General features: G+C 37.6%; 1 protein-coding gene across 1 annotated transcript; it reads left to right on the top strand.

The window, feature by feature from the left end:
• Positions 1–5,768, top strand: LOC142339939 (uncharacterized). The gene is made up of 5 exons (XM_075390307.1): positions 1–147; positions 1,670–1,829; positions 2,305–2,415; positions 4,880–4,931; positions 5,402–5,768. The coding sequence occupies exons 2-5, from the start codon at positions 1,674–1,676 to the stop codon at positions 5,584–5,586; spliced, it is 504 nt and encodes a 167-aa protein (XP_075246422.1). The 5' UTR covers positions 1–147; positions 1,670–1,673; the 3' UTR covers positions 5,587–5,768.
• The last annotated feature ends 5,539 nt before the right edge of the window (positions 5,769–11,307 follow it).

Genomic DNA, 11,307 nt, shown 5'->3' with positions numbered 1-11,307 from the left:
CAACCAAAGACAACAACTACTGCTACTGAACACACAACTGCGACAGAGGGACTTAAGAGAGCTGGGAACCCACAACTCAAGAAGTTCCTGCTCAGACGACCAAAACACACATCAGCATCATCATCTTCAACGACCGGACCTAACTTTGTAGGTTCTTTGATTTTTAGAAAAATGTCACCAAGTTTGTGGATGTGCGGGGAAATTTAGCCCCGATGGTGCCCCTGTTATTTTTTATTAGAATTGTGATGCTCTGAGAATTTTTTGCACCCTGAAAGCTAACACAGAATCAGGCGAGCCGTCAATATCCTAATAAATGGTGGTAAGCTTGAGCGGACAGTTTTTAATGGGATAGATCTGTTGTATCGGTTTGTTTCTCCAACTAGGCCTGCATGTGAAAGAATGAATATCGTGTTTGAAAAGACGAGATGTCAATAAAATTTGACTATTTGAGCTCGGCTGAAGAATGTTTAATTGAGAAGGACCCACTGAAAATAACGGCTTTGAAAAGACTATTCAGATTCACACATATCTGTCAATTCTTAGTACAACATTCTCGAAAAAGTGATAAATTTTTAATTTCAACTTTTCTGACAGCCAATCCTAACATAATAGAGTGCAACTACTCTCACTTTTAATGTGTCACTCTAGTGCCTCCTTATCTGCATCTGATATTCTACAATTCCTCTTCACCCTCCACAGAATGATCAATGAAAATAAAACAGCTTCAAAAGTTACAAAAAATTAATGCCTATAAAACCTATTAAAGAGTCCTTTCTACAAGTTTATTTTTGTAGACACCCTCGGTCATCACTCCCTAACGTTTTATGGCTTTGTCGATATTAAATCACGCAGAAAATCTCAGGCCGGTTGATTACTTTTGCCCAAGATGAATCTGGGTCGGTGCGAAACTGATCATAGTGCTAAAGGTGCGTTGAGGAGTGTATTTGCTCTAACAGCTGCTGAGGACAAAAGAAAACCGAGAAATATACAAAATATAAACCGACTAATGTCGGAAGAATTGCTCTTGACCGACAGCCAAGGCAATTTAATTCAGGGGCTGGAGCCTAGATAAATTTTTCTTTATGGGTGCAAAAATAGTTCATCGCGTTCCCTCAACAGAAGCACTGCCCACTCGAATATCAGGCCCAACCTTTTTGTTAGGCTGCAATTGATTTTTTTAAGTAAAAAGCTTTACTTCGGAGTGAGAGCAATAGAGATCACTCAAAAATGAAGAACGAAAGCGTGAAAAGGTCACTTGAGAAGTCAAAGAAAGTCCTAGAAAAAAGCGCAAAATGGTTAAGCGAAAAATTTGCATTAAAAAAGACCAACAGGTTTACAATAATTGCTATGAACTTCATTCAAGAGCAGTTAAAAATGCAGTGATATTGGATTTAGAAATCTTCCTTTAAATTTTGAGTTTTTTTGGAATTTTCTGCGAGGAGACTGTTGGACAAACAGTAAAACAAATTATTATTTGGCGACAATGTAGGCGGTCTCATGTGTTTTTTTGAGCCTCAGTTACATTGATAATTCGAACAAAAGGTGGATTATAAACACGGCATCGGATAGAAGCCCACTCTTAAGATATAGGATTTAATTTTATATACATTAAAGTGCTGGGGAGCTGGGAAAGGACTTAAAAGCTTTGAGATAAGTTTCTGTATTTCAGCAGTATGAAGGGCTACTCAAGCTGTCCAGCATGTCACGCTGGGTACTACGCGGACAAGCCTGGATCCCAATCGTGTCAGCTATGTGCCCACGGGTACTACACCGGAAACGAGACTGGAACTGTCAGCTGTAAACAATGTCCAAAAGGAAACTACTGCCCCGTTAGATTAAATTTTGGATTTCTCTTTTCTCAATTACTCGTTTTTTAAAAAAAAATTTTTCATTATTTTTTTTGTTTTGTTTAAGATTTTCAGAGAAGTAAATTTTCTTTAGAATCTGAAAAAATACAATTGAATTTTTTTTGTTGAAGAGTTCTGAACTATAGAGCTTAAATTTTATGCGTAATCATCTGAGTATTTTCAAACTGTATCATCTTATTTTTTTGTCAAACTGATTAATAATTTCACTGAGGATCATCAGAATTTATACATGACACAATTTCTTCATACCGATCTCATAATGATTAATCATGTTTCGAACCTAGTTTGAATTTTGTTTTGTATTAATTCTAACATGCATATTATTAATTCACAAAATTTTCTGAAAGTAGCTGAAATTTACTTGAAGGCGAAATGACGAATATTTATTTGTAAGATGAGTTACTATGATGTACTTTGGTTTCTGTTCTGTGTGTAGTACCCTGGCTTCGACCCCTTCCCCTGTCCCCCCAAATCAGTGTGTCCGGCTGGGTCAGTGGCTGCCATCAGGTGTACTAACGTAGTCCAATCAGCCAATATCAACACCCAGGTCACTGTTTTGACATATTACCCTGAACAATTACGACCAATTTAACACAAAAAGTATTGCTATAAAGATTGAAATGAAGCAATTCTCAGACTATTCAATTCGTGGTCAGTGTCCGAACAGGCAAATTTCAATAAATTTTGCGTTTTGTTGGATCGAGTGACAGATCTCGATCCCCTGTTCTCACGATTCATAAAACATTTTCAACGGTAGAATATAGTTAAACAAAACGTGAAGTGAGCTAATTATACCGCCAGAAAGGCTTACATTCTGTCACGCGTATTTACGGATGGTTTTAATTTAACAATGTATATGTCATTATAGACTAGCGCCCGTACCAAATGGAACTTGAACTAGATTAAAACAAATTCCGCAAAATGGCTTATTTTGTGAAAATGGTGAAAAAATTTGTCACCATATTCCAAAATTAGGCATGTGAGCATGTTTTAAAACATATCGGAGTTTTCAAATGCGGAATATGAAGGACAAATTTCGTCACCAAATTCCACAAAATGGCCAAATTGACCGTTTTGTTGGATTTGTTGACAAAAACTGAAGCAATTTCCCAACAATTCTTTCATAACCATACTTCACATTTTGAACCGATTTTAGAAGTTTTAAGATACATACTGCGGAAAACGGTGGTTGAAATGGACCGAATAGTCGTCTGTCCCGCAATTCGGCAGTAGCGCTAGTCTGTGACGATTCACCACTCATTTTAGCAATATAACCACATAATTTATTCACGCCAAAGGTTTAACACCAAATTTTTTATCTATTTTTGCGTGCAAACGAACAATCAACAAAACTAATGTTCAAAGGACTAAATAACACAAAACTACTGACTTTCAAACGTCACCCGTTTTAACAACTTTGAACATATAAGTAGCCTAAAATTTCGTTGGCCAAAATCGTAATTATTTGAGACCAAATTCAAAGAAAAAATTTTCATAGTGAACAATGATATGTATAAATTCACAGCTGCCAATTTTCCCATTAATCTGCAATTTTTATTCTCAGGGAAATTGAAATTATTCACAAATTGGACTTTTTTTCATTTCGGTCCAATTGGCAATATCTCAATTTTTGGAAATATGTTCATAGTGTGGAAACTAGTGACTTATGGTGCAGAAATTAGTGACGAAGGATTGTCCCAATTTGTCATGCTAGCGCCAAAACAAACTTTCTGAAAGTTGAGTGCACATATATCTAGTTTTGAAGCAAATTTTAACTAAATTACCTTAGTGTAACTCATTTCCACTCACGCTTACAACTATTATCATAAATCACGGGTCCTGAAATTGCCCGACAAATTCGAGCATGTATACTTATTTTTTTTGAACATTGGACACGTAAATATTAATTGTGATTTCTTGAAAAGCTTGTGGATTGAACAAAAATTGCAAACCATTAAAATGGTTAGCCCGGGCCGAGTTCCCTGGCAGAATCAAGTATGTCCAGACCGAAGACGACCCATCAGGTATCCATTGGATTAAATCTATATTGACTAATATTGGTGTTTCAAGAGTTTAAAAATAAGTTTTTTCTCGGAACTTACCTCCTTAGCAGAACAATCTAAACAATATAAACTGGGTGTCAAGGTGTAAAGTCACTTTCCACGCTTGTTGGATTTGCCCCAGAGTAGGCCACCAGGCGCACGTGCATTATTTTTACAAAGTAACGTGCTATATAACAACACATAATGTGTAACTGGGGGTCATCAAAAACACTGGGGGGACAGAATAGATCCGGGAGCCCAATCTTGACACACAAGTGCCAGACTTTGCCACCCAATAGACTGCTCTCGACTGATCACCTCTCAAGCAAGCTTAATACCCAAGATTTGCACATCAGCTAGGGTAATATCTGAAACAAACAACTGTTAGCTGAACAACTGAATGCAAGCAGATAAAAAGGCGCAAATAAGTCGCGATATTGAACTTTTGCAGGTAGGAACAATTTAAGTTATGAAGCTTTCTATTGTGTTCCTCTGATCATATGGTTATCTTGGAACAGATGGTCGCATAAAGATATCGCAAAGCAAAGATCTTGCTTATTCTTGTGAAATATAGTTATCGTTATATTTGTAAGATTATAAAAGATGAAATCTTGTAACATTCTTGCAAATTCGTTCCCCCAGTCGAGCTGCTCTCTCATTTGTTTGTTTCTGTGCATTATCCATTTAAGGCATTAAAAATTTGAGAAATGGTTGAACATATTCGAGTGCTTTTTTATGCATTTGTTTATTGGACGGTTGGTTGTCTAGAACAAGCTCAAATTTTGCTTAAGCAAAAATTCCTTAGGCAGAAATTGGGCTTAATTACCTTTGATACCGTGCCAAAATAATACAAAACTCCTTTAACACGAATATTAATCTTGTAAGATTCTGTCAAAAAATCTCCAGATTATGCCCCCCAACAGTTTATTCGGGAGGTCAGATCGAATAAATGTTTGAATTGTGTTTTAGGAATGTAACTACACGGCCTGGTTCTACATTTTCACAATCGTGCTCAGTTTCTGTAAGTTTAGTTTTTTTGTTGATGGTTATTTATGCTATATATTACCTCAATAATGGAAGCATAAAATTGTGTTTCCGTTATTTGGCTGAATTTGTACTAAAACATTTAATTATCAGAAAATCTAACGCTGAAGATTGATGAAGTCAGATATGCTGAAAGAACCCTAATCGACAATCGATGTTAACCTTGTGAAATTTTCCTGCTGAACGCTGGAAGGTTCGTGCAAATCAAAAATCGAGTCTCTGCTAGGCAAGCTAGAAAAACTTCGAGAGCTGAAAATTAAATGTTGTCGTATTTGGAGAAAAGTTAAAGCATGAAAAACACTTTGCACCCACGATATTGTTGCTTTCAAAATTTATCAAGTTGAAGCCGTCTGAATGCGAAATTTAAGAAGCAGCATTCAATCCATTACATGCCTTAGACTTGTTTGAGGCGATGAAATTTATAATGCAATTTGATATTAATCGTAGGTGGCATCGTCCTAATCGGCTGGTTATCTTTTGTGTTCGTCAACAAAATCAAGAATTCACAGCGAGTGAAGCAATTCTTTACAGCCAGAAGAGACCGACTGTCTGCCAGAGAGCTTGACCCACTGGACATCAGAACTGTCATCATAGACCCTTCATCAGACAGACCAGTCTACGGGGGACTCTAGCAGGGAGATCTTACAGACCAAAAATGTTTTCAAACGACCCACTATATTCGAAAGTGAATGACTGATTGATTTATTGATAACACGCGCATCTTAATGCCTTGCTCTAATTGCTTCTATTATTTCATATTTTAACAAAGAACGGTGGAAAGCGAAAAAAAAAGTTTCTTTAGTTTAAAAATGTTAACAAATATGTTTTAGCGAAAAATGGTTGTTTTATCTAAGTTCTTGATGGTTTACTTGAGGCTAGAGAACGTCAAAGACATCTGATGATTAAAGTTATGACAAAGTGCAAAAACTGTTTAAGCAATAAATGAGCGCATGTCCACTATTGAAAATAAGCTGGAATTGAAGCTTACCCATACTGAACAACCGGCCTGACAATTTACTTTTCATTGGTAAAAAGAGAAGGCAAACCTTGATTGTATTTTTTTCCTTCGTCAATTTAGGTCTCACTTTATCATAATGACTGTATTTATCGGACAAATATTAAGCAAACTATCGGAAAATATTTTAAATAGCAAAGCGTTGTATTGAAAATAGATATTCATCAAAGCTGAGAGTGAAAAAAAATCCCATATTGAGAATTTCGTCGGATTCAAACATAAGAAATCGTCGGTTTTCGTCGGTTTTACTTCGCCAAAACCGATCAAAGCCCTTACGTGTTTTTTTTGGCGTTTTGATCGGTTTTCGTCGGTATTTAAACGTACGAATCGTCGGTTTTCGTCGGTTTCAAAAAGTAAGAAGCGTCAAAAACCAACAAAAACCGTCAAAACCCGACGCTTCTTACAAGCAAAACCGATGAAACCGACAGAAACGCTTCGTACGTCGTTTTTGCCGGTATTTCTCAACGCGGGTTAAGAGTAGTATAAAATTCTGACTAGAACCTCAACGGGGGGGGGACGGACAATTACTGCAGCGTGGCAATCTACAACGGGGTGGGACATTTTGAGGTGGCCATCTACAACGGGGTGGGACATTTTGAAATTTTTTAAAATGTAGTAAAATGTCCCCCCTATTTTTGAGGTTTTAGTCAGATTTTTTGAAGATTTTATGGTGTTATATCATTATTTCATTCATCTTAATTTCTTTCGGCTATTTGAAACCAGTTCTTATTCTTTGCAAAATTTGCTACTTTGTTTATTTAATTTCCCGCCAAATTTTGCAACGCTAGACAGTGGAGCGTCAGGATGAATTGATTTTACACTGCATTTTGTGATTTTATTGCTTTGTAGATTAGTATAGCAAAACTTGGCGTTCATATATCCGATTTTAACCTAACCTAATCAGATTTTTAGCTAAAAAAGTTCCGAATTTTTGGTTTTTTTGTCCACCCACTAGATTTTTGCGGCGAGATCTTAGAAAAATTACCGACAGATCAAAAATTCAAAATTAGGGGAATGGAATAAAGGGTTTCAGGGGTACCAGGGGAGGCTGGCTTACAAACATTTTTGGCTAAAACAACAAACGTCTGGACATTGCAAAAAAAATTGAACCATTCATTTTGTGTTCAACTTGATCATTCGGTGGATTAGTTTCTTGCCAATCATTTAATCAATTATTGACAAAATTCGATTGATTTTTAAGGAACTTGTAGTTGTTACTTTACTTTGACGAACTTATTGGTGAAGTTTATATTGGAAAACGACTAACTGTTGTCAAGGAGGTTAATCTTGTGTTCAATCTACAGCTAGTTGTGATGGGAAATTTCACATTTTGGCAAATTTTGTATTAAATTTTGAAAAATTACTTCATGAAACTGTTGGAAAATTTAATAAAGCACAGCGCTACAAAGAATTGAGACTGTCATGTTAAATGGAAGACAAAATTCTTGTTTTTTTAAAAATAAAGTTTGCCAAATTGTTTCAATTTCTTTAGATTTCACAACTTATTTGTCGTTATCTCCAACTGCCAATCGATCACCACCTCTTTGGGTCCCAGTTTCACCTACTCTTCCACCTCAACTTTGTGTTCAGTGGTTTGCTGCATACTTAAGCGTTCTTGTTTTTGCATTGAAGTAAGTTTAGTTGAAAAAAAAATAGACGACTATCTTTTGAAGTGGCGATTTTCTTTAAAGATCGAACGAGTTTTCTATTAACCGAGATTGACTGGAACTGTAATCGATCTTATACTCTCATTGAATTAAGCTTGTTCAAAAATACGACGTTTATAGTATGCTTTGAAAATGTTTGGACTAAACTAACGCTGAAATAGCGAATGCATTTCAGCGCATCGCAATGCATGATTTTAAGCACGCTTCACCATTTTTGAACGCTGCTATGCAGAAAAAAATACGTGCGCTGGGGGGGGGGGAGAGAAAACCCACTGAGATGAAACAGAATAGATCTTTTTTTTGGGGGGGGAGTGGGCGGTTTTGAATTAATTTTATGGAAAGTTTTGTTTCAGCTTAACGTTTATTAAAGGCTTTTGGTGCTCAAACGAAGTAATGCCATCAACTGAGAACAAAAAAAGTAAGCAGTAAAGTTATTAAAAAGAATATTTTAATGAGATGTTTTGCAGAAACTTATTTAATTCCAAAGAAAGCATACAACCTATAGATATACAATGAAAACTTTTGTTATACAAATCGTAGAAAAAAAAGGCAACTAAGTACTGATGTTTTTGTTTGAGAAGACTGTATCACTTGAAAAAAAAGATAAAATATTTAGAATTTGTTCTCCTACCAATCAAAGAGTGCCTGAACAAAGGTTTTATTGATCTCAACCTATGTCACTGTGGGAAGTGTGAAGTTCCCGAAAAGTTCCAAGTAGAGGGCAGGGTTGTCGTTCAATTCAATAACGGAGAGCTTGTCATCTACCTTCGCAACAACTAAGTAAGAATTTTTTTTTACAGGACCTGATTACGGGAAGGAACTATCTGCTCTATCCGTTGTTTTTCTGCTTTTTAATTTATCATATCAATGAACCGGATAAAGGGTAGTGGCTTTTGAAAAAAATTCGGGTCCTGCGAAATTTTAAACCAACTTTTGAATAGAAACTACAACAAAATCGGTCAGTTTATTTGACTCAAACATTGTTGAAAGGATCAGTAAATCACATACACAACTTTTTCTGGTTTCTCAAAAAAGCTTAACGACAAAAATTACAAAGTAAATAAACAATTAAGCCAAGCCCGCGAACTTTTTTTGGTTTATACGTTTCATTAAACAATGTACAAATCTTTTATTTTCGATGTGTCTTGTTTGTACTGAATTGTAACCTTTCTATTTAATTGAAATTAATCTCTATGTAAACTTTTAAAATGAGCTGAGAAAAGGCCAAAGTACCTATTGGGTAATCTGTTGGCAGTTTGTTTCAAGTCAAAATCAAAAATCCAAAATTCCAATGAAAGACTGTGAACTCTGGAGGTTGAGCTCGCCGTAGAAGTTCTGGTCGCGAACTTTTGAGATCGGCTTTGCAATATATTGAGGTGGAGATCAAGCAGCTTCTAGCAATCGAGCTAGTGGTTCGCGGCGCACGTTGAGGGAGTTTTGTTTTGGGGTGGAGGATTTTTGATTGAGACTTGAAATAACTGCTACTGGATTCTTGAGAGGAACTTTTTACTGCGAGAGTTGTTACTAGCTACAGGTTTGAATTAGTATTTGTGGAATACAAGAGGGACCGAACGTTCAGCACTTCAACAAAAACTCTAAAAATTTGATATCAATTGGTGCTTACTTTTGTAAAGTTCTGTTCGCGGGCTTTTTAATGGTAAAAAACTTAGTTAGTCTGTGAACATGCATACACAAATCACTGAGTTTAATCTTCATCAGTTGATGAATAGTCTATAATGCGAGCTCTTGGTTTTTTTGCCGCTCCTTTTTTTGCGTTCTGCTTTCTCTTTTTGCTTTTCGGTGCTGGCAAAGTGACTTGATTCTCACTTGAAATACTTGCGTTATCCGATTCAATTGTTTGGTCCAAAATGAAACCATCGCAAGCTGGGTCTGTAGAAGACCCACTGTCCGATAATTCTGACATTTTCTCAAAATCTACCAAGTTTTCTTCTAATTCATCTTCACTATAATCACGTTGATAAAAAACTGGGTCTGGGGAGTTGAAACTTGAGTTGTGAATGGTGCTTGTTTGTGGAATGGTTGTTGTTGGTTGTTGCTTTGGCTGCTTATTTTTCTGCTGCTGGTTCTGTTTGCGCCTTCGCGGTGCATGCTGCGTGCTACCCTGCGCCTGCTGCGTGCTACCCTGCGCCTGCTGCGTGCTATCCTGCACCTGCTGCGAGCTACCCTGCGCCTGCTGCGTGCTACCCTGCGCCTGCTGCGTGCTATCCTGCACCTGCTGCGAGCTATCCTGCACCTGCTGCGAGCTACCCTGCGCCTGCTGCGTGCTACCCTGCGCCTGCTGCGTGCTACCCTGCGCCTGCTGCGTGCTATCCTGCACCTGCGGCGAGCTATCCTGCGCCAGCTGCAAGCTATTTTGCGCCTGCTGCGAGCTATCCCGCGCCTGCTGCGAGCTATCCCGCGCCTGCTGCGTGCTTTCCTGCTCGTTTTGGCTTGCATCAAGCGAACCCCAATCCGGCTCATCTAGTATTGCTTTGTAAAACATGTCCTCTCTCAATGAGTTGTGTCCATAGGGCAACGTTGATACTTGGTCACTTAATATGAATCTTTTATCATCATAGCCCGACAATGATTTCTTGTTGACAACTATTGTGTGAAGCCTGTGGTTGCTAGAGGCTATTCGGGTGTTGAGAAGACGCACAACCTCGCCGCCCAAAAGAGTTTGCTTGTATAATTCATGGGTCATGCTGCGCCGTGCATCTTTTGTGACCCCTTTGGCTGACTGTTTGGTGCAACTTGAAAAAAAACTTGGTTTATTTCAAATTTATCCCGTTTTTTCATACCCTAAAAAAAACTTGGTTTGCTAGAATGTTTTGCATATGCCTGTTGTTTTGATTACTTGTGTTTGTAGAGTGAAAGGGGGGGCTAGTGAAAAAGTCTTGCCTTCAGCGAGCTTGATTGAATACAGCTTTGGCATGAGTCCACAAAACTCAGCAATTGGTCGGCTTCCCATCTCGTCTTTGAATTTAAGAGTGACTCGTGCATTGTCCCTGCTGTATAGCGGGTGCGCAGGAGGGAAGTTTGAAAAATCAAATTGATCTGCAACCTGTTTTTTCTTCTGTATTTCTGCAAAGAAGTCTCTTGAGCGCACTTCATATACGAAGGAGTCTGTGTCTGAATAAAGCAAATTGCAATCAAAGTTCTTCTTCATAACTTTGTAGTGAAACTCAAACATGAATTTCTTAGCCAAATCCAGTATACAAGCACCGACGATGGTTGGTTTGTCCCACAGTATTTCTGATTGTTGAAGGCATACAGTGACCAGATCTTCACTGATAATTTTTGATGACTGGTACTCGGGCTTGTCTGTCCATTTGAGTGTTTCTTCTTCAGTGCGCGTCAATTTCACTTTCTTTCTGTTTCGTTTTCCCTCGCAAGTTTTTTGGAATGATGAATTTACCATTAATTTGTAGAAATCTTCCTCAAACTTATTCTTTGCCTGCTTTCTTTTTTCGGTATTCAGTTTCACGTATGGCGCCAGCCACTTTTCTTGTTTGAATGATAACACTCGATGAAGCTTGGTTACTACCAATCCTAGTTCAACATAGAGTTTCAAGGTTTGGTAGTGCAGTGTATAATTTTGTTTATCGAAAAGCGTCTGTATGAGCTTTTTTACCTGCGGGGGTTTTTTAATTTGCATATCGGCCAACAAG

Source organism: Convolutriloba macropyga, chromosome 5 (assembly GCF_964194025.1).
Source record: "Convolutriloba macropyga chromosome 5, txConMacr16.3, whole genome shotgun sequence".
Taxonomy (NCBI): domain Eukaryota; kingdom Metazoa; phylum Xenacoelomorpha; order Acoela; family Convolutidae; genus Convolutriloba; species Convolutriloba macropyga.
Note: the sequence above shows the minus strand (reverse complement) of the source record. Positions and strands in the feature narration are given on the sequence as shown.